General features: G+C 52.8%; 2 protein-coding genes across 7 annotated transcripts in view; both read left to right on the top strand.

Annotated features, from left to right (window-relative positions):
- Positions 1-368: 368 nt before the first annotated feature.
- On the top strand, positions 369-13,641 carry GPR4 (G protein-coupled receptor 4). 5 transcript variants are annotated; one of them, XM_064581183.1, is made up of 3 exons: positions 2,417-2,548; positions 3,892-4,117; positions 9,323-13,641. In XM_064581183.1, the coding sequence occupies exon 3, from the start codon at positions 10,108-10,110 to the stop codon at positions 11,194-11,196; it is 1,089 nt and encodes a 362-aa protein (XP_064437253.1). In that variant the 5' UTR covers positions 2,417-2,548; positions 3,892-4,117; positions 9,323-10,107; the 3' UTR covers positions 11,197-13,641. The 5 variants fall into 5 exon arrangements, with proteins under 5 accessions (XP_064437254.1, XP_045747715.1, XP_064437253.1 ...); XM_064581182.1 differs by having other exon boundaries at positions 2,468-2,548; positions 3,869-4,117; XM_064581184.1 differs by lacking the exons at positions 2,417-2,548; positions 3,892-4,117 and adding an exon at positions 369-391.
- Positions 13,642-14,899: 1,258 nt separating this feature from the next.
- The window catches only part of LOC123855769 (optic atrophy 3 protein-like), a 54,380-nt gene continuing 46,230 nt past the window's right edge, over positions 14,900-23,049 (top strand). Inside the window, exon 1 of one of the 2 annotated variants that reach the window (XM_045891758.3) lies at positions 14,900-16,044. In XM_045891758.3, coding sequence (XP_045747714.1) covers positions 15,903-16,044 — 142 coding nt within the window. In that variant the 5' untranslated portion in view covers positions 14,900-15,902. The remainder of the gene's footprint in view (positions 16,045-23,049) is intronic. The other variant, XM_064581185.1, reaches the window with a different exon arrangement.

The raw sequence follows: 23,049 nt of genomic DNA, 5'->3' as shown, positions 1-23,049 counted from the left end.
TTGGTTTTCTTGGTGCTCTGTCGCCCTCTTGTGCCCAGTCTCAGACCTGCGTGGAAGAAGAAATGCGATTCTCTCCCTGTGACCCGTCCCCGCCCCCCCCCCCCCCCCCTGCCTCCGGCCCAGAGTCACTCTGAGCCTTTCTCTTCCTGCTCTGGACCTTAGGAGACTGCCCCGTGTGGACTCCATCCATGGGGCTCCCTTGCCCTCCACGTTCTGATTGGGTTCTGCCAACTGGAAGCACTGACAGGAAATCAGAATGTAGGAGGAGAGAGGTGGGAGTATTTGGGGGGGCCTGTCCTTGCATCCCTGCTGTTCTGGAAGTGGCTGTGTTCTCTACCTAGAGTTATAGGTTCTACGGGCTCCTCTCCAAACTCCAGCTTCCTGCCCTAAGGTTGGTAACGGCTTGGCTCTCCCTGTGGCTGGTCCCTTGGTACCGCCCCACACTGTGTGGGTTCCTTCAGCCTGCCCACCCCTCTGAAATGTCCCTTCATAAGTGCTCCCACTTAAGCTCTGAATGGCCACCTATTTCCTACCAGGACTGGATCAGCAGAAACCTAGGGTGAGCCCAAGAGAGAAGGGGATCCTCACCTCCCAGTGGACCCTTAGAATTTCTTTTTAGGAGGAGCTTGGAATGACCAAGGTTCTGACAGGAGGGCCCTGTGGGACTTGTCTTGAGAACGATAGGATGTGTATGGGGTTATTTGTGGGGAGGGGCTACAGCCTTCCTGATCTGATACCTCCCTTCGTGCTTTCCCTGACTGTCTCCTTGAGGGAAGACAAAAGGAAAATGCCTTTATTTGCCTATCCATTGCTTGGGTGCTTAGTTAACTCTCTCACTTTCTGTGTCCCTCAAGAGCCCTGAGAAGTAGGTAATATGGCTCAGAGAGGTGAAGTCACTTGTCCAAGGGCACGCAGTAAATGACTTTAAGAATAGCTACCTTAGGGCGCCTGGGTGGCTCAGTCGTTAAGCGTCTGCCTTCGGCTCAGGTCATGATCCCAGGGTACTGGGATCGAGCCCCGCATCCGGCTCCCTGCTCTGCAGGAAGCCTGCTTCTCCCTCTTCCACTCCCCCTGCTTGTGTTCCCTCTCTCGCTGTCTCTCTCTCTGTCAAATAAATAAATAAAATCTTAAAAAAAAAAAAGAATGAAAGAAAAAAGAATTTGAGAACAGGGCGCTTGGGTGACTCAGTCGGTTAAGAATCCCTCTCTTGGGGCGCCTGGGTGGCTCAGTCATTAAGCGTCTGCCTTCGGCTCAGGTCATGATCCCAGGATCCTGGGATTGAGCCTCACATCGGGCTCCTTGCTCAGCAGGAAGCCTGCTTCTCCCTCTCCCCCTCCCCCTGCTTGTTTTCCCTCTCTCACTGTCTCTCTCTGTCAAATAAATAAAATCTTAAAAAAAAAAAAAAAGAATCCCTCTCTTGATTTCGGTCAGGTCATGATCTCAGGGTAGTGAGATCAAGCCCCATGTCGGGCTCCATGTTCAGTATGGAGTCTACTTGAGATTCTCTCTCTCCCTCTGCACCGCCCCTCCCTGGCTCTCCTGCGCTCTCTCCCTCTCTAAAAAAAAAAAGAAAAGAAAGAATTTGTGAACCCAATAGCTGTCATTTCTGAGTGCTATGTGATGCCAGGTCTGTCCATAGTGCTTTGACCAAGAATGAATTCTCACGACCAATTTATGAAGGATGTGATGATCATAATAAAAATCAGCAAATACTGTTTTACCCTTATGTATTCACTCCCTGAAAACATGTCTTGCATACCTATCCTGTGCCTAGCCGCCTTCCAGGCAACAGACACACAACAGTAAACAAACCAGATGCAGAAATGACTCCTCCCCCATCTAGTGGGGGGACAGATAATTTAAAAAGTTCTGTGGGGAAAAGTAAATAAAACGGGGAGGAATGGAAAGCACTGGGCGCGAGGGCGAGGGTATGTTTTATTGACTTGATAGTATTGACAAAGAGACTGAGTGACCACTTTGACAGAAGAGGAAACTGAGGCGCAGAGAGGCCATTAGCCTAAGGTCTGGCTAGCCAAGAGACAGGACTCCTTACAGAGGTGGCCCTGACCCCAGGAGGGAGGACTTAGACTCGTTTGTCCTCTCCCTTGGGAAGGGAGGCAGGCAATGACCAGAAAGTTAAGGACTCGGGTCTCAGAGGGGAGGAAATGGCTCAGCTCAAGGAGGGTCAAAGGCTGAGTGAGGGCTTGGTCAAGCAGGAGGTGTGGGGTTGGACGGAGGGGAAGCAAAGGGGTTAAGGAGATGGGGGCCTCCAGGCTGGGGACTCGGAGGGGTTCGGGGGTGTTGCTGCGGCAGCAGGTGAGGTTTCCCCGGGGCTGGAAGCCTGGAGTAGGGTGAAAGCCCGAAGGGGTTAAGGGGCGGTGCCAAGGGAGGGGTTAACGGGGGCGGGGCTGTCGGGGGCGGGGCTTCGGCCGGCGGCTCCTGCCCGGGGCCGGAGCGAGTCGCCCCCGGGTCCCTGCGCCGCGGTCGAGCCCAGACGTCGCCGCAGCCGAGAGAGGCGCCGCCCGCCCCGTCCAGCCGCCGCGCGCAGGTAGGCGCCTCTCCTTCCCCTGCCCGCGCCGGGCGTCCGGCCCCCGCGGGGCCCCTCCTCGGCGCTCCCCTCGGGGGCTCTGCGCCCCTGCGTCGGTGCCTCAGTCTCCCGCGCCGGCCGGTCCCCGCCCCTCTCCGGTGGTGGCGCTCCCGCCGTCTCCCCGCGGACCGTGTCTGTGGGTCTGTCTCCCTCTCTCCGCCCGTCTCGGATGGGTCGCTGTCTGCGGTCCTCCCTCCCTCCGGGTGGGCCTCTCCTTCTGCAGCTCTGGATGTCTCTGTGTCTCGTTCTTTCTCTCTGCTTCTCCGTCTGGCTCTGGCTCTGGCTCTCTCTCCGTCTCTGTACCCATTCTCCCCGTCTCCCTTTGCCTCTAACCCTCAGTCTCTCGAGCTCAATCCCTCTGCCTCCAACTCCGTGGTTCTCCCTGTCTCTGTGCATCTCTTTGCGCTTTCTCTTCCTGTCTCTCTCCTGTATTTCTGTCTCTTACTCTGTGTATCTTGAGACCCTCTTCTGGCACCTTGACCCCATCGTCATCTCATTCCAAATTCTGGTGCATCCCCAAGCTTTCCGCTGGGCTGAGGAGCTGCTTGGGAGTGGGAGGGGGGGGGGGAGTAGGGTTGCCTTGGGACAGGTGGACTCTGAGGGACACTGTAACCCCAGTGCCCCCTTTAGAGAGTCACCCCACTGCTCCTGAGGTCGCACCCACCCCACCCTCCAATTTCAGGAATTCCTGGCTGGGGGGGTAGACTTCCTCCCCCACTTCCTCCCTTCCAGGATTTGGCTAGGTCACCATTAACTCCTTCCTGCCTCCACCTCACTCCCCCCACCCCCTGCTTGCACTGGACATCCCACCACCCCCAACAAGGCTGAGGGACAGCTCTGGAATTTCTGTGAGCCACTGTTCGGGGCGGGATGTGTGTTGTGTACTCAGGCAGGATGTGCGCTGGGGGATTTACTTGCTGGCACAGATGGAGATGATAGGGGCCACCCCCTAGCGCCCCCACGCCACTCGACCCCCACCACCAGCCCCCCCCTCCTGAACCCACCAAGAGGGTACCTCCCAAGCTCTGTCTCTGCAGATGAACTCAACTTCAGGTTTGGGTTGAGGATGGGGAGGTTTCCCTTTCTGAAGGGTCCCAGTAGGAGGAAATGAGAGGGATGATGGGTGGCTCTTGAACTCTGGGAATCGTAATCAAGAACCGTTAGGTGTGAAGTCTTTGAATGGAAAGATTCAGGATGTGAGAATGATCAGAGGGAGGACTGGGGCTCCACAACCTTCAAATCACAAGTCCTCAGGATATATGAATCCTTCAATCCAAAAAGATTAGTGTCGGAATCTTGGGCAGCTTTCAGTGTTCCAAGCAGAGAGAGCTCAAAGGGCTTACCGAGCCATCGAGGTCAAGCACCCATGTTACAGATGGGAAAACTGAGGCCCAGGAGCCGAAGTCCTCACAATGAGTCCGTGCCATTTCAACTGAAGCCCAAATCCAGAGAGCTGGCTTCCTTTGCTGCCACTAAGTCGGATTAATTTGGGAAAAGAGGTCTTCACAGTGAGGAGGGAAGAATGCCAGGGTGAGTATGAAAAGCTGGAATCCAGAGGGGAGCCTTTGAGAAGCAGAGAAGAGAAAATATTTCCCAAACCATGGTGCTGGGGAGGGGAGAGGGGACAAGAGTTGGTTTGGGTGGGAGGGGTGGATTTTCAGAGAAGGAGGGAAGAGGGGAAGGGAAATGGGGGGGGGCAGGGATTAACTCTGGCCCGCTTCTGTCTCCTGACCCTCCCCATGAAGCCCACTGCTCCCTCGGGACAGGGCCTATAATTTGGTTTGTGTCTAGACAAATAATAACTCAGCTGGTGTGAGCGAGCTGGAGGGATGAGGGCAGGCCAGCAGGGCGGCCAGGGGATGGAGGCAGCCTAGGCTTCTGGGCTCCTACTAGTTCCCCAGGGCAGGGAGAATTTAGGAGCTAGGTGGAGGTGACAGCGCACTCCCCCCAACCTCCCGTGAACCCCCCATATTTTAGAATTCTGTGCCACCTTGGGCCTTCAGGCTGCTGGGCGGTTAACAAGCAGAAGAGAAAAGGGGGGAAAAGGAAGAGGGATTCACGGTATGTAGAGTGTGTTCCCATTTCTGTAAAAAAAGAGGGGAAATACGTATTTGTGTTTGCTGGGCCAAGATAATAATCACTGAGAGTTTAATAATAGATGATGAAAGTCGTAGAATGTTTAAAAAAAATCATAGAGCGTTCTAACAATAGAACTTTAGAATCTTGGAATGTGAGACTCCTGGAATATTAGAAACTTGAAGGGGAAGGACATGGAAAGCCGCTAGGATAATAATAATAGAATGGAAGAAAGGTAAAGCTCTAGAATGTTACAATAATAGAACAGTAAACCATGAACAGGACAATAGATCCTGAGGATTTTTTGAGTGCTGGAATGGACGGTGTCGGAGGGGTCGAGTAGGAGGACCCTGGTGTCCCTTTTGGGTGGTGTGGGAGTGGGGGGGGGGAGATGGGGACCCCTTTGGTAGAAATGGGGAAACTGAGGCCCAGCGAGGTGGTCACGGAGGCCTGACTGCCCCCTGGTTTCCGCCGGCCGCCAGGGCACCAGGTGGGGAGCGAGGCGCGGTGATCACATTTCGTCCCCTAATGAGCAGACCGGAGCTGGCCTGTCCCCCGGGGCTGCCAAGGGGGTGGCGGTAAGCAGGAGCCGACAGAGGAGGGAAGGGGGGCAGAGAGGCAGTCTGGTGGCTTCTAGGACAAGGCTGGTGAGTGAACCCTGAGGGTGGCCAGCGATGGGGGGAGCTGCATCACCTCTCCCTCTGGTCCTCTCAACCCTCCAGAGTCCTTTAGCCTTGCTGGATTTAAGAGTGGCCCAGAGACTTATCTGGCTTGAGCAGCTGAGGCATAAAGCAGGGGCCGGGGTCTGACCGGTCCTTCTGGTCCCCTCACTATCACTCCACACTTGAGCTTATCTCTCTGCCCTTTCCTGGGAGGGGCTAGCAGGGACCAAAGAAGGGGGCCTGGGGGATAGGGAGAGCTTCTTTTTAAAGATTTGGGGGTTGAATCCCAAATAAAGCTCAAGCTGAAGAGGAGCTTGACCCCCCAGAGGCTGGGCAAGGGAATCAGGTGTTGGAGGGGCACAAAGACACTGTGGTCACTTGCTTTTCGGTGGTGAGAAAGTCCTTCCTTCTATATTTTAGCAGATTCTCAAAGGGGGCTGACAACCCCAGAAAGACTTGAGAAACATTACAGGAGCACAGGGAGTGAGGAGAGAAAACATTCGGGGAAAGGGGAAGCTCTTGGGTTAAGAATGACGGGAGATCTGCCCGGTCCTGACACATCACATGACTCAGACAAGGGTCTTGCTGCTCTGGCCCTCAGTTTCCCCACGTGTACCAGGAAGGGGTCAGAAATAGCCTTGCACTCCCAGTTGGGGCATAGAGACCTGTGGCATTGTGGAATTCTTAGAGTCTCCGTTCTGTGATTTTGAGGGTTTGATGGTGGGCAGATCTCAGGTGGGGAGAAGAGAGGGCTGAGTACCCCTTCCCCATGCCCAGAAGCCCCAGGAAGCAGGTGGGTTGAGGAGGGACGGAGGAGGGTGAGGTGAGTGCCCAGCTGGTTCCCCTCAAGGAAATTAGCCATGAGAAGTGTATTTCCTTTGGCTTCCGGAAATAAGTCTTACGCCTGTTGTACCCGCTCCAGCCTCAGCTGAACCCAGGGGGTTTGGACAGCGTGGGGCCAAGGGAACTCCCAGCCTTGGTTCCTTTCTGGTCTCAGCTCTTCTGTGCCCATGGAATAATAATAATTGTTCAAATGCTGCACATTTTGTAGATGATAGGATGTCCTATCAAGGATTTTCTTGTCTGTGATGTGAATAGTATAAAAGTTCTGCCCCCCCCCCTTATACAGAAGGGGAAACGGAGACTCTCGAAAAAGAATGAATTTTCTCGATGTTACAAGAAGAGGGAGAGACAGAAGGTGAGAGAGGAGGAGACCAGGGGTCAGAGAGAAGGGGAGATTTGAGGGCAGAGAGAGGACTTTTTTTTTTTTTTTTTTGAGTGACTTGGTCTGGGTGGGGAATATTCGAAGGGAGGGGCTGGATTGCACTGTTCAAGCCGGGGAGCAAGCTCTGTCTCCACCCTTTGTCCACAGGATCCAGGAACCTCTGTCTGCGAGTCTGGGGTGGGGGCAGCCTGGGGTGGGGGCAGCCGCTGGGTTGCTAAGGACCCCACAGGGGGTAGGGCTTACTAAGCAGGGACTCAGCCCTGACCTTTCAAAGTCAATTATGTAGCGGATAGATCCTGCCCTTTTCATTTTTTTCCCTTCCAACCTCTTTCTGTGGGACTCTGCAGGGACTTCTTTGAACTTGTAGCTGCCTCAGGGGGAGAGAGAGCCTGCATTGCAGGATGGGCTGACCAATGCCTGTTCCTTCAACCCACAGTCATTTATTGAGTGTCTACTATATGCTGGGCCTCTCCTGGGTGCTGGGAGACAGCAGTCAACACAAGGTTACTGCCTTCCTGGAATGTCCATTTCAGACAGACAGACAGATAGATGGGAACAAGATACAAGGTGATGTGAGGAGAGAGCCCTGGGGGTGGGTGGGTGGGACTCTGCGGGGAAGTGAAAGAGGTGAGAGAGCTGAGTCCTAAGAAGATCTGAGAAAGAGCAAAGGTTTTGAGGCTGAAAAGAAGGTCATGGGTCTTGAGCCTGCTGGGGTGGGGGAGGGGAGGTGGGGGGAGGAGGTCAAGCAGTGCCTTGTCACCTGGGGCAAGGAGTTTGGATTTTACCCGAAGTCCACTGGGATTTCCGGATTTCAAGCAGAGAAATAATGAGAGCTGATTTTCATGTTAACAAGACCTTGGTGGCTGCCTTGTGGGAAGTGAGTTGAAGGAAGCCAGAATGGCAGCCAGAAAAAGCAGTGAGGAGCTACTGCAATTGTCCGAGCAATCGAGCAATTGGCGATGGTGCTGCAGAGCAGACACTGGCAGGGGGTTCCAAGAGGCATGCATGGATTCAGGGTTTATTGTGGAGGTAGAGCCAAGAGGACTTTCCCATGGAAAGATGCTTTGGCATCTGGGAGATTCCCAAGAACCTGATGTGTGACGCTGGGCTCATCCCTTCCCCTCTCTGGGCCTCAGTTTCCTGATAAATCCAGTTGACTCAACCAGTGGTTTTCTAAGTGTGTCCTGGGGGATTCTTCAGAGGTGGCCCCCCTCCTCCCACCTGATTTCATTGAGAGCACAGAGCAGCTTCTTTTTTCCATTGTCTTAGATGGCTTTCCAGTTTAAGATCTTATTTTAAATAGATAGTAATAATAACAATAATAAAAGTGTTCACAGCTTAAAAAACTAACCCCACACAAAGCTCTGGATAGAGTGGCTTCCGAAGGTGCCTCTGATTCAGGATGTCACTCCCCTACCCTCTGGGGCTGACAATGGTCGGAGGTTTGGTCCATGACTGTCCTTTGCCCTGTGTTTGCAGGTCTTCCCAAGGGGGTGACATGCCCAAGGTTCTCACTCAGGAAAGTTGGGGTGGAGCAGAGGCAATGAGGGAAGTGTTCTTGAGGGAGGGACTCCAGCCCTGTTTCCAGGGCTCCCCTTGCTGCCTGAATGTGATCACACCCAGCAGCCCCTCCTTTCTCCCCTCTCCCCGCTAGCCCAAAGCAGCTATGGTTCCCAGCCCCCAGTGCCCAGCCCAGGGCCCCTTTCTGTTCAGTTATTCTTGGGTGGAAACATGCACAGGCTGCAGAAAAAGGATGAGAGTCGAGATTGTCCCTCTGTCATCATCAGGACCTTGGACAGGTCTCCAAACCGCTCTGTGACTCAGTTTGTCAAATAGGATAATGGTACTTTCCTCTTAGGGTTCTTGAAAATGTAATGAATTAATACCCATAAAAGTGCTTAGAACAGGGTCTGCGATGTGGAATAAATCAATAAACCTTAGCTGTTATTATCTGTCTTTATCATTGTCAAGAATGGGGTGTCCTGGGTTAGTAGTCCCCGTTATGTCATGGCTTTGCTGTGCATCCTTGATGGGAGTGAGCAGTCTTTCTGAGCTTCATCTCTGTCTGGGAAATGACAGGGTTAGCATTTCCTGAAACATGATAAAATACTTGTGCGTTTTAGATGGTTTCTAGCTAAATTCTGAGTGGGGTCTTTATATGCTTTTTTTTTTTTTTTAAGATTGTATGTATGTATGTATGTATTTATTTATTAAAGATTTTATTTATTTGTCAGAGAGAGAGAGAGAGCACAAGTAGGGGGAGTGGCAGGCAGAGGGAGAAGCAGGCTTCCTGCTGAGCAGGGAGCCCGATGAGGGCCTCCATCCCAGGACCCTGGGATCATGACCTGAGCCGAAGGCAGACGCTTAACGACTGAGCCAGCCAGGCGTCCCTGTATTTATTTATTTGACAGAGAGAGACAGCGACAGCAGGAACACAAGCAGGGGGAGTGGGAGAGGGAGAAGCAGGCTTCCTGCCAAGCAGGGAGCCCGATGTGGGGTTCAATCCCAGGACCCTGGGATCATGACCTGAGCTGAAGGCAGACGCTTAATGACTGAGCCACCCAGGGGCCCCCTGAGTGGGGTCTTTAACATCTGTCAGGGAAAATAGATCCGGACCCCCAAATCTGCATTTACACAGATCTGTTGCTTAGAACGAGGCTCAATTAGGTATCGCCAGGGTGTCCACCCTCTGCAGCCCGCGGGTTATGGTGAGGGGTGTGGGGAGAAAGGGGTGTCCGTGACTCCCATTACCGCATACCTCTCTCCCCACAGGCACTGTAAAGTCAGCTTTGAACTGTGAGGCGGGCCACCTCATCCCAACTGCTCAGTTCTCACCACGACCAAGCCGGAGCCCTACCCCTGCCCCCCTCAAATTCCTCACTCCATCCGTAATCCTTCTCCATAATAGCCCTTACTCACCTCCTTCCTGTTTCTTAAACACCCTTCCCATTTCCCAGCCAGAGGGTACCTCTTCTTCCATAATGTTCTCTTCATCAGTCACCTTGTTTCCTTCTTTCTTATGGGGGTCCTAGGAAGCGCCAGCGCCCCCACTGACCGTGCCTGGTGTTTTCTACCCTCCCTAACTGTAGTCTGTCCTGTCTCAACACTATCGCATATATTTCACGCATCTTCCACACCCCCATCACTTCACTGTGGCCAAACAGTACTTTCTGCTGATGCCTTCATCTTCTCCATAAACACCCCCCTCAGCCAATTCTTGTGCTACCCCAAAACTCCCTCATTTACACTCTGATTGGGTCTATAAACACCCCCTTGACAGAGCTCCTTTTTTTTAATCCCACCATCCCCCGCCCTGAGCTTCCCTCCTGTCACAATTCTATCCTTCCTCCGACTTTTCCCTCTCAAGCTCTACCCTTCCCCGCCCAGGCTAGCCCACGATTCAGGGTCACCCTCACCTCTTCCCTGTAGACTGCCCCCCACCATGTTCCCCTGAGCCTCCAAGGAGGGGGCTCAGGGGGCCCGATGGCCTCCCGCCCCCCGTGGCCCCACAGCCCCCGTGGGCCAGGGGAAGTGCCTCAGAAGGCCCAGCGCCGAGGATGGGCAACCGCACGTGGGACGGCTGCCATGTGGACTCGCGCGTGGACCACCTCTTCCCGCCGTCCCTCTACATCTTCGTCATCGGCGTGGGGCTGCCCACCAACTGCCTGGCCTTGTGGGCAGCCTACCGCCAGGTGCGGCAGCGCAACGAGCTGGGGGTGTACCTGATGAACCTCAGCATCGCCGACCTGCTGTACATCTGCACCCTGCCGCTGTGGGTTGACTACTTCCTGCACCACGACAACTGGATCCACGGCCCCGGCTCCTGCAAGCTCTTCGGGTTCATCTTCTACACCAACATCTACATCAGCATCGCCTTCCTGTGCTGCATCTCGGTGGACCGCTACCTGGCCGTGGCCCACCCACTGCGGTTTGCCCGCCTGCGCCGGGTCAAGACGGCCGTGGCCGTGAGCTCCGTGGTCTGGGCCACGGAGCTGGGGGCCAACTCGGCACCCCTGTTCCACGACGAGCTCTTCCGCGACCGCTACAACCACACCTTCTGCTTCGAGAAGTTCCCCATGGAGGGCTGGGTGGCCTGGATGAACCTCTACCGGGTTTTCGTGGGCTTCCTCTTCCCGTGGGCCCTCATGCTGCTGTCTTACTGTGGCATCCTGCGGGCTGTGCGGGGCAGCGTGTCCACCGAGCGCCAGGAGAAGGCCAAGATCAAGCGGCTGGCCCTGAGCCTCATCGCCATCGTGCTGGTCTGCTTCGCGCCCTACCACGTGCTCCTGCTCTCGCGCAGCGCTGTCTACCTGGGCCGCCCATGGGACTGTGGCTTCGAGGAGCGCATCTTCTCGGCCTACCACAGCTCGCTGGCCTTCACCAGCCTCAACTGTGTGGCTGACCCCATCCTCTACTGCCTCGTCAACGAGGGGGCCCGCAGCGATGTGGCCAAGGCCCTTCACAACCTGCTCCACTTCCTGGCCAGTGACAAACCACAGGAGATGGCCAACGCCTCGCTCACCCTGGAGACCCCGCTCACTTCCAAGAGGAACAGCATGGCCAAGGCCATGGCAGCTGGCTGGGCGGCAGCTCCGCCCTCCCAAGCGGACCACGTGCAGCTGAAGACGCTGCCGCCCGCACAGTGACCCTCCACTCGTGCAGAACCCCCCCACTCCTCGAATGTTATCCCACACTCCCTTCCCTCCTGGTCTGATGTAAGCAAACTGTATGCAAACGAGGCCGTGTTCCTAGTCATAAGAGTAGAAGAAAAAAACAGGAGAACAGTGAGGCTAGTGGGTCAGTCATCATCCTCTACCATGACCCCCTAACAATTCGGTTGAACTGTGCCTAGCATTGTGCTGGCTGGTGCTAGCGACACAGGGGTGACGAATGGCCCTCCTTCACATGCTCCCACTCCGATGGGGGAGACAGACCTGTCCCCAGACAGGGAAGACCCAGAGTGCATGGGGCTCACACAGGGGCGCCCAGAGGGCATCTGACCCACGCTGAGGGTCAGGGAGGGCTCCCTGGAGGAGGGGACAAGGAAATTAAGTCAAATATTCGGTCTCCAGAAGGTAATGACAAAAAGAGAGAGAGGAAAAAAAAAGGATTATTTCCAACAAGGAGGTAAAATTTGGGGACTGAAGGGGAAGACGGGAGAAGAAATTCACCGAGGGGAGAGTGGTCATTTTCACCCTTGGGAAGCCCCTGGTCATCTGAGGGAGTGAGGGCAAGAAGAGCGTGAGTTTCTAGATAAACAGCATTTTCCAAGTCAGGACTGAGGGGGAGGCAGACTCAGAACCCAAGTGAAGGGCAATCGGGGCAGACCAGCTGGAGGAGAGCTGAGCAGGGCAGGCTTGGGAAGGGGCTCAGGACAAGAGAAGGGTATTTATTCATTCATTCATTCATTCATTCATTCATTCATTCATTCAATAGAGATTTATTTATATCCACTCTCGGCCCAGCCCTGTGTTGGCTGGGGCTGGGGACGCAAGGGTGACCAAGACAGCCCAGGCCCCCACCCTCATGGAGCTCATGGTAAATAAGTAAATAAAAATAAATATAATGTTTGGAATTGATAAGTGTCCTGGGGAAAAAGAAAGCCGATTGAGGGGACAGAGAATGACACAGACTTGGATCTAGAGAAGGAGGTCAGGGGAGGGCTCACTGGAAGGTGACATTGGAACAAAGAGCAGGTGTGGGGAGCGGGGGGGGAGTGGTCAGCCCTGTGGCTGTCAAGGGGAAGAGGACTTTGGGCAGGGGGAACAGTAAGTGCTAAGCCTCTGGAGCGAGAGAGTACCTGAGTTTTGAGGGAGAGCAAGTGGAGTGGTGCAGCTGGAGCAGGTGGGAGGCCGGGAGGGTGAGAGGAATGGTGGATGATTGATGGGACTGGCAAGGGACTGTCAAGGGACTGGCCGATCTTTGGATCAGGGTTTTGTAGGTCCTGGGGAGGACTTTTCCTTTTACTCTGAAATAAAGGAGAGCCACAAGAGGGCTCTTGGCAAAGAAGGGATGGGATCTGACTTAAACTTTAACAGGATCCCGGCGGCCCCTGAGTGGGAAACAGAATATGGGAAGGGCAGCAGCCTGGAGGCCAGCGAGGCCAGTGACAGGTGACTGCAATAGTCCAGGCGGGAGATGTGGGCAGCTGAACGGGGTAGGGGTGGGGTGGCGTGAGGGTGGGGGTGGGGTAAGCAAGGAACAGTGGTCAGCTTTGGGATTTATTTTTAAGGAATACTTTAAAATGATGGAGAAAGCACAGGGCTTTTGGAGATTATGTAACACGAGCCCCTTACCCATCCTGAGAAAAAGGTTGACCAAGGGGCCCGAACCGGAAGGACCTCTGGGAATGATCCCAGGCCCTATTCCACGGCGGTCACTGGAGAGGCCAAATGATTAGGCCAGGGTCACACAGCTGGTGAGTCAGCGCTGGGGTTATCCTGGGCTCCCCCTCCCCTCTCCATCTCTGCCTCTGTTCCCATGCCCTAGGGTGGCCGAGGCTGCCTGCCTTGGCTGATGGGGTCACGCTCCCTCTCTCCTGGCCCTCAGGGATCACCAGGAATGGGCATCCATAATCAGGCTGGAGAGCCGGAGTAGGCACCCAGCTCTGGACAGGCCTCGCCCTTTCTGACAGGTCACCTCCCTCCCTTCCTCCCAATGGATGTGTAACAGGCTCCAAGCTCCTGATGGGATGTGAAGATCCTCCCCCCCCCACACACACCCTCTTGTCCCAGAAGTTCCCAGAAGAGGTTCCTGGAAATCCTTCTCAGAGAAAGGAAGAGGAGGGAGGAGGGGAATGAGAAAGAAAATGAACTTAATGAGGAAAATGGTTTTGCGGGGGTGGGGAGGCGGTGACTGCGATGCAGGAAGTTGGGGCTTTGGTATTGGGTGCGGAGAGAAAAGAGGGAAGCCTGGGATCTATGGGGCTTAGCAATTTTCCCACCCCAAAGCCATAAAGCTACTGGGATGGAGATGTAAGGCCAGACAGAACCTTTTGGAACACAGTCCCCTCAGAGAATCAGATGAAAGCCTGCACTCTACTCCTCCACCAAATGCTCATCCCCATTCATTCAATAAATATTTATTGAGCATCTACTGTGTGCCAGGCACTGTTCTAGGAGCTGAGGAAACAGCAGTGAAATAAACAGAAAAAAAGTCACGTACAGTTTGGAAGTTTCCTAAATCCATCACAGGGACCTCAGCCCCCGAGTAGGCCCCTAGGCCCCTGACTAACACCCCAGGAATCAGGAGAAGACTTGGCTGGGACTTCAGAAATTCCAGCCTTGGCTCCATTCTGATTACTCCTGGAACTTTGGATAAATCCTTTTCTTCCTCTGGCCTCAGCTGGCCAGTCTGTAAAATGGGAAGGGGGGTGTCCCAAGGAGATAATGGACCTTGAATAGGCCCCACGCTCTATCACACCTTCAGTCCAGAAGGGATCTTGGGGAAGGGTTGTGGTTTTTTGTTTTTTAAAGATTTTATTTATTTATTTGACAGAGAGAGACACAGCGAGAGAGGGAACACAAGCAGGAGGAGTGGGAGAGGGAGAAGCAGGCTTCCCGCAGAGCAGGGAGCCCGATGCGGGGCTCGATCCCAGGACCCTGGGATCATGACCTGAGCCCAAGGCAGACGCTTAACGACTGAGCCACCCAGGCGCCCCTGTTTTTTTTTTTTTTTTTTTTTAAGATTTTATTTATTTATTAGAGAGAGAGAGTGGGGGCAGAGGGAGGGACAGAAGGAGACTCCCAAACAGACTCCTGGCTGAGCGCAGAACCTGACCTGCGGGGCTCGATCTCACGACCCTGAGATCATGACCCCAGACGAAATCAAGAGTCGGACTCTTAACTGACAGAGCCATCTAGGCGCCCTGGAAGGGTTCTTTTTATGGAGCCTTGGTATTTTAAGGAATTTAGAATATCTGGGTTCATGCATGTCAGTACCATCATTATTACTGATGGAGAAACGGAGGTCCATCCGTGTCAGGGATTTGACAAAGGACACTGAAGGAGTCAGAGTGGATGCCGAGGAAAGCCCTGGGTCCCCTGGAAACCCCCTCCCCCCCCACTCTGCCTTCTGAACCAGTTTCCTCCTACACATCGCTCCTTCTGCCTCTCCTAGACGTTCTCAATTACCCATCAAGAGTCCGCCATCCAGAAATTTCTCAACCCCTTCCTGACCTTGTTTATATGATCTTGCTCCCTGTTGGCTAAAGGAGGACAGTCTGGGACATGTCCTTAAACTACTTCTTCTTTTTTTTTTTTTTAAACAAGATTTTATTTATTTGACAGAAAGAGACACAGTGAGAGCGGGAACACAAGCAGAGTGGGAGAGGGAGAAGCAGGCTTCCCCGTGGAGCACGGAGCCTGATGCGGGGCTCGATCCCAGGACCCTGGGATCATGACTTGAGCTGAAGGCAGACGCTTAACGATTGAGCCACCCAGGCGCCCCCTTAAACTACTTCTTGAGCCAGCTCCCTGGGGACTCTCGCCCACCAGTGGAGGAGGTGGGGCTGCTTGAAAACGGGTATGGTTTTATCAGCCAAGACGCCGGGCGAGCTGAGAAACCTTCTGCCGGCCCCCGGCCCCCTCTCTGGGCCTCAGCTGGGATTCACTATTTCTGGGGATGAGATGCACCCTCAGGCTGGAGTTAGCGATAACAGCGTTCAGACCTGCAGAGCAATAAAGGCTATTTCTTGGGGGCTTATTGTGACTGGCACCATTCTAAGCACCTATCACGGTCCACTCACTGTTTCTACATTCAAGATTCTCATGCAAGCCTTACAACTGCCCAACAAGGTGTTAATTATAATTCCCATTTTGTAGACGGGAATACTGATGCCCAGAAAGGTTACGTCACTCGCCTAACATCACAAGCAAGTAAACGGCGGAGTTGGGATCCCAACCCAGGTCTGTATCACTACATGGTCGGTTTCTTCTTACTCCCAGTGAGAGCTCTAACCAGCGGGGAAAGCGTATTTGGGACTCATTAGCCCTAATTAGGACTAATTAAGAGCCTCCTTTAAGAGGGGAAGCCACCTAAGTACAAGACGTCACGAAGGAACACGGTGACAGCAGCCAAGGTGGGCGTGGGAATCCAACCACGCTCCGGCCAACAGCCGTTTAACGGCACCGCCCCCTGACCCGCCTCACTTCCGCCTTTTATTTGCATATTCAGCGATCGGACGTCAGGCGTCAGCGTCGACGCGGTGACATCAGGGAGCGCCCCTGCAGTGCTCCACCCCCGAGCGTACGCACGTACGCACGCACGGAGACGAACGGGCGGGGGAGGAGAGAGAGAGCGCAGGCGCCCCGCCCAGTCAGCAAGGTTGCGCGTGCCCAGTGCGACCGCCAAGATGGTGGTGGGCGCGTTCCCTATGGCGAAGCTGCTATACCTGGGCATCCGGCAGGTCAGCAAGCCGCTTGCCAACCGCATTAAGGAGGCCGCTCGCCGAAGCGAGTTCTTCAAGACCTATATCTGTCTCCCGCCGGCTCAGCGTGAGTTTGACCCCACGTCCCTCCAACCTTTTCATTCTCCAACCCCTCTCTGGTGGTTGCTCAGGGGATGGACTTCTGTTTACAACCAATCACAGCCTGAACCGGCAAAGTCCTGCAGCCAATAGGGAGGGTTTCTGGAAGAAGGGCATGCGGGTAGCCCAATAGTACGAATAGGCGTGGGGCAGGGGGCAGGGCAGGGCACCAGCGCCCGAGTTGGGAATACCAGCCAATAGAGAAGAGAGCGCGTGGAGACTGACGTCCAGACGAACCAATAGTTTGGGGGACGGGAGTAATATGGGTGGGACATCCCAGGACTGAGAGGAGTTAGGGGCGGGACCGAGGAGAGACTGCCCGGGTGGTTTGCCGGGCCATCCTTAGGTAGTTTGGTTTCCAAAACCCCACCCCGTGCTCCAGTTGCCACCCGCCCCGCCTCCCCGGTCCTGGGAGGTGAGGTACCTAACCTGGCATGGCCTTCAGGGAGGGCTTCCTGGCAGCGGAGGCCTCTGGGCTGGGGCCTGAAGGGTGAGGAGAATCTCCCCAGACAGCAGGGATGATGTCGAGGGAGAGCGGGGAGCATGCTCAAAGGCCAAATGGCTAAGGGGAGCGTACCTTTTTTCCTTATAAGTTTGGGTGCTTAAAGTTTGCGGAATTCTTGGTCCTTTGGTGTTTTGTGGGGCCTCTGCCAGAGGTGCAGATCTTAGAATGGCGAAACGTCGGATTTCACAGTAACCAGACTGCCCTCCTATCCGCCCTTTGACCCTCACTCTGTTTTTGTCCCCACGTCAGGGAGGGGAAATGACTTCCCCACTTTATAGAAGAGAAAACAGGCCTCGAGACCAGAAGTGAATTGCTCAGGTCACACGTGGAGTTTATGCCAAGAATCAGCGCTTGAGTCCTGCACTCTGGATTCCCAGAGTTAGTTTCTGTTTCCTGCCACTGCCTTTCCTCTAAACCCTGCGATGGGTTTTAGCGCCCTGGTGTAGAAAGTGGCCTCTTGGGTCAGACTGCCATGGATTCTAATCTGGGCCCCACGACTCCCTGGCTGAGTTACTTACCCCCTCGGAGCTTCGGTTTTCTCTCCTGTACAATGGGTTTTATATAATAGCAGCATTTAATGGGCACTCGGCTTTGTGCCAGGCCGTATGCTAAGCACGTCACAGGCCTTCCAGCATTAAATCCTCACAAATTATGAGGTAGGCACTGTTATTATTCCCACTTTGTGTATAGGCTCTATGTGCATTTATGCTGTAAATAATACTTACGTTGTTGTGAGGAGTAAATGGATATAAAATGTTAAGTCAGGGGGTGGCACCAAGATATGGCTGTTGTGTAGATGATGTGGATACAGAAAAGAAGAAAAGGCAAACGATCTTGTCCTTGGGAATTTTACATTCTTGGGGCAGGGACGGGGTGGGGGGTAGCCAGCCAATAAACAAAATAAATAGTTAAAATATGAATTATATTAGCTAGCCGTTCTTGCTCTGGAGAAAACATTAGGGTTGCAAAAAGAGGACTGTCTGGGGGAAGGTTGGAAGTTTAGATAGGGTGTCAGGGAGACCTCAGTGAGAATATGAGGAGGATAGGAAGGAGCCAGCAGTGCAGGTATCTAAGAAAAAGCATTTTCACACATGCAAAGGCCCTGAGGTGAGAGTTTGCCTGGTAGGTTTGATGAACGGCGAGGAGGCCAATGTGGCAGAGCAAAGGGACTGAGTGGAGACTGGGGAGAGGAGAAACCGGTGGAGAGAGAGGCAGATTGTGCAGGGCCTTTGGGCCACTGCAGTGCTTTGGCATTACTCTTGAGTAGACGGGACTCACTGGAGGGTATCAGCAGAGGGACAGGGTCTGAGGCATATGTTAATAGGATCCCTTTGGCAATCATAGGGTGAGGTTGAATGCAGGGAGGAGGTGACCCCAGTACTCCAGGTGGCAGGTGAGTGGGGAGGAGGGGTCAGTTTCTGGAGACATTTTTTCCCCCTTTTTAAAAAAATGTCAGACCCTCAGAACAGTTGGAAGAAAAAATGGTATAGGGGTGCCTGGCTGGCTCAGTCAGAGGGCATGTGACGCTGGATCTCGGGATCATGAGTTCAAGCCCCATGTTGGGAGTAGAGATTACTAAAAAATAACAAAAAAAGTTTAAGTTATTAAAAATAAAAGGAAGAATGGTACAGTCATCAGTTATATGCCCTTCACCACCTAGTTCATCAGTTATTAGCTTCCAGCACATTTGCTTTGTCTTCACTCTCGGATATGGATGCGTTTATACAAGTATACACACGCTTTTTTTTTTTCTGAACAATTTGAAACTAAGTTGTGGACGTAACACTTTACTCCTAAACATTTTAGCTGGTGTTTCCTAAGAACAAAGACATTCTCGTATATAACACAGCACCAATATCACACTTGAAAAGTTTAACGTTGATAATAATGATATTGATACCAATATTATTTAATATATAACTAATATTTAATATATAGCTCATATTCTGATTTCTCCAGTTATTCCCAAAATGTCCTTTTTAGCTATTTATTATTATTATTATTTTAAAAGATTGATTTATTTATTTGAGAGAGCGAGAGTACATGAGAGGGGGGAGGGTTGGAGGGAGAAGCAGGCTCCTCGTTGAGCAGGCAGCCCGATGCGGGACTGGATCCAGGGACTCCAGGATCATGACCTGAGCTGAAGGCAGTCACTTAACCAACTGAGCCACCCAGGTGCCCCTTAGCTATTTATTATTATTTTTAACCTATGATCTGTTCAAGGATCATGCACTGCATTTGATTATCATGCCTCTTTAATATCCTTTAATCTACAATTGGCTCAGCAATCCCACCCACTGCCTGTCTTTGTAAATAAAGTTTTATTGGCACACAGCCACGCCCATTGGTTTGCATATTGTCTGTGGCTGCAGAGATGGGTTTCATGGCCCACAAATCTAAAATATTGACTCTGTGGCCTTTTACAGAAGAAGTTTGCTGATCCTGCTCTCTACTGATGTTCTTGTTTTTTCTTGTTTTTTTTTAATGGCGTTGACATTTGGAAGAATCCAAGCCAGTTATCCCATAGTGTCTCACATCTGTAGTTTTCTGATTGCTTCCTCTGATTTGATTCACACTGAGCATCTTTGGCAAGAACACCACACACATGATGATGTGTCCTAAGGTCATCACCTCAGGGGGCTCCTGATGGCTCTTTGTTCCGTCATTTGTGATGGTAACTTGGATCCCTTGGTTAAGGTGGTGACCACTAACAGAACCTTTCCTTTTCCCTTTAGTAATGAATACCCAGTAGATTTGTTTAGAAGGCAGCACTGGCAGGATTTCCCCTAGATGGGGCGTGACATGGCCGACTGCAAGGGGGGGGGTTGGACAGAAAGGACCAGGAGCTCCCTTTGGGATAGGTTTAGTTGGCGATGCTATTTTTTTTTTTTTAAGATTTTTATTTATTTATTCATGAGAGACAGAGAGAGAGAGGCAGAGGGAGAAGCAGGCTCCCAAGGAGCAGGGAGCCCGATGTGGGACTCGATCCCAGGACCCTGGGATCATGACCTGAGCCAAAGGCAGACGCTTAACCATCTGAGCCACCCAGGCGCCCTAGTTGGCGATGCTATTAATATTGGACCACACTGGTTTATTATATTTATACTTTTTTTTTTTTTAAGATTTTATTTATTTATTTGACAGAGAGAGACAGCGAGAGCAGGAACACAAGCAGGGGGAGTGGGAGAGGGAGAGGCAGGCTTCCTGCTGAGCCGGGAGCCCGATGTGGGACTCGATCCCAGGACCCTGGGATCATGACCCGAGCCTAAGGCAGTCGCTTAACCAACTGAGCCACCCAGGCGTCCATATTATATTTATACTTCTAAAATTACGTTGTTACCATCCTCACGCTGCTATTTGCCCTTTGCTGTGGCTCCCCAACCTGTGTGATTGGAATTTTCCAGAGCCTATAGCAGCTGTGTGTTCTCCTGGGTCAGGCCTCCAGTGCTTATCAGCTTATCCAACATCTGTGCCTCTGGCTGAGGTTCTTTTGACTCAGCAGGGTAGGCCTGGCTGTCTTCCTTCTCACAGTAGAGGGTGGAGTGGTAGGTGTGAACAGTAAATGCAAGAAGCATAAATCATCAGTGCTGCACTATGTTGGGGAGGCAAGGATCTCTTCTCTTCTCTTCTCTTTTCTTTCTTTCTTTCTTTCTTTCTTTCTTTTCTTTCTTTCTTTCTTTCTCTTTCTTTCCTTTCTTTCTTTTTCTTTCTTTCTTTCTTTCAATAGAAGTTTATTGAATACACTGCAAGGGATGTCAAAGATGCTCAGTGTGAATCAAATCAGGACAGCAAAGGAGAGACTGTCTGCCAGGAGGCAGTGGTGGGGGGCTGTAGTTAAGGGGGGGTAGTGAGGAGGTAGGGGAACACATGGAATTTTAGTTTTTTTGGTACCTGTGCCTGGTTGTAAGTAGCCCATTGGTCAGCTGGGGCTTATGGATATTTTGAGGTGGGTCCCCTAATGGGCCTGTTTGCTTTCAGCCAGGGGGTCACCATGGGCCCTTTCGCCTTACTTGGGTTTCCAGTGCTCAAGCCTGTTGTCTAAAAGCGGCCTCTACATTCCCCACTGACAGATGGACAGTGACAAATCTTTGGCCTTCGGGCAGAGATCTCATCTTCAGTAGTGGCTTCATGCTGAGGGGGGTGGGGGGGTTGGGGCAGGGGTGTTGCCCCTCCCTAGACTTGTGGGTCCAGCAGGGATTCTGTGCAGTGACAGACCAGAGCATGGTATTAGATTAACATGCTGATAGGCGATTTGAGTGAAATTCCTTGGTGGCCCGGGCCATGGGATTTAGGGGGAGGGAACCCTCTGATGATATGGGCTGGAATTCTTGTTGAACCACTACTGGTGTATGGAATTGGTGGATTCACTCAGACGCATAGGAATGTGTTTTGTCTGTAGATCAAGATGGTGGCTGGACCCATGGGAACAAAGGGAAAAGGTGGAGCGGGGGAAGGGCAAGGTGGCTGAGAGTCAGCTGGCATCAGGGTAGGGTCCCATCCGAGTCCGTAGCATGTGCAGATTCGCCCCAGATGCGCTGCCCCTTCCAGCTATGCCCCACATTGTGAGTGGAGACCGAGGGGAACAGGGTGGGAGAGGAGAGGAAAGAGGTCCTTCGCCCCCAACAGGCTCGGACAGTCCGACCTGTTTGGCCTCAGACCTTCAGACCACACTGGGGAGCCGCCCCTGGCCAGAGACCTTCAGTTGTCTGAGGGGTGTGAGGGTTAGGCTGTTGAAGGGCCAAAAAGAGAAAGGAGAGGGAGGGAAGGATCCCTCCAAAGGGTAGGAGGGGAAATCCCACACCCTTTCGGGCAAGGGCGGTCTGGCTGGATCCCCCTGGGGCTTCGGATCCTCACCGAGGAGTCACCTCCCCAAGGAGCGCTAGAGTCAGTCCACCGAGGGGAACTGAGGGAGAGTCCTTGGTCACAGAGGGTCCCCGTGAGGGCCACCAAAATGGGGCAGCCCCATCAGGTGGGGCCAGCGGCACTGGCAGTGAAAGAATCCCCCGGCAGAACAAAGGAGATAGAAGTGAACTGGATCCACCGCAAGGGAGCCGGGGGCAGGACAGCAAAGAAGGGACTGTCTGCCCGCAAGGATCTTTTTATACAAAGAGCTCTGGGGGAAAAAAATAAAAGGTTGGTGATGCCGGCAGGTTGGGACCCTTTTGCCCAGTGCCTCGCAGATGCTTCCAGAGGAGCCATGGGATGTCTGGGCAGTGGGAAAATTCCAGTTTGTTACTGCTTATTCCTTTAGAGTATACTGGTCCTTTTCTAGTTTACTACTCATGCTAGGAAGATAATTGCCCCTCAAAGATGTCTGGGTCTTAATCCCAGGAACCTGTTCAGTGCGTCAACTTCCACGACAAAGGGGACTTGACGGATGTGATTAAGTCAAGGATTTGGGCCTAGGGAGAGTATCCTGGATTATCCAGGTGGGTGATGATGTAATCATAAGGGTCCTTGTAAGTGAAAGAGGGAGCTGGGAAAGGGAACGATTTGAATATGCTGCCCTGCTGGTCTTGAAGGTGGAGGAGGGGCCACGAGCCAAGAGATGCTGGCAGCCTTTAGAAGCTGAAAAAGGTGAGGAAACGTGGTCTCCCCTGCTGACACCTTGAGTTCAGCCTCCTGAGCTCTGTTTCAGACTCTTTGCCTCAGAGGTCTGACGGGAGGCTCTGTTGCACGCACGAATACCCTTCGTGTAGGCCTGGCACGTTCTCAGTTCAGGAAACAGCAGTGTGGCTGAGCCACCAAGTGCCCCTCCTCTGGAGCTGGGCCGCCTGTGTGTGAATCCCAGTCCTGCCACTTTCTCTGTGACCCTGGCCAGGTGATTTAGCTTCTTTGGGCCTCAGTTTCATTGTCTGTACATTGTATTGTTATGACGATTCCATGGGTTAATATCCCTAGAGCATTAAATGGTGCCCCAGCCCTGAAGTGCTACGTAACTGTTTGTCGAATGTATAGAAATGCCAGGCATCATGATCATTGCGTCTGTCGTCATAGTCATCATCATCATCTCAATGGGAAACCTTCCAGTGTGATCCTTCTCGTTGTGTGCTCCTGGCTTGCTCTCTGGAGCAGGTAGCACTCCCCGCCTGTCGATGGTATCGGTCCCTCTGCCTCAGTCAGCGCTCACAGGCTTAACATGGGCAGAAGGGTCTGGGCTTGCCCAGGAACACTTCTCACTAGCATGGGGCAGTCACTGTGTTTGTCTGATTAGGAGCCAGGATTGGAGTTCTATCTGAGTCAGACAGAGAGAGGGCAGTATGGCTGAGTAGAGGGCCTCCCACTACCTCATGCTTCACAGACTATTTAAAGCATCCTTTGCAATGAATGGTGTACCTGCAAGGAAGGAAGGAAGTTGACTCCTCCCAGAGCAAGAAGAAAGCAGGAAGGAGCAAGGAACTAAGGAGGGGAGTAAATATTGAAGATGCCTTATATACTCCAGGGATATGGGCAGATTCACATGGCCTT

This window comes from Mirounga angustirostris, unplaced genomic scaffold, assembly GCF_029215605.1.
Source record: "Mirounga angustirostris isolate CCGP_5_RB_7025 unplaced genomic scaffold, mMirAng1.0.hap1 SCAF_16, whole genome shotgun sequence".
Lineage (NCBI taxonomy): Eukaryota > Metazoa > Chordata > Mammalia > Carnivora > Phocidae > Mirounga > Mirounga angustirostris.
This window is presented reverse-complemented; position numbering and strand designations above follow the sequence as displayed.

What these genes read in the sequence shown, in the direction of transcription:
- GPR4 (XM_064581184.1), top strand. Translation starts at nt 10,108, where the DNA reads ATGGGCAACCGCACGTGGGACGGCTGCCATGTGGACTCGCGCGTGGAC.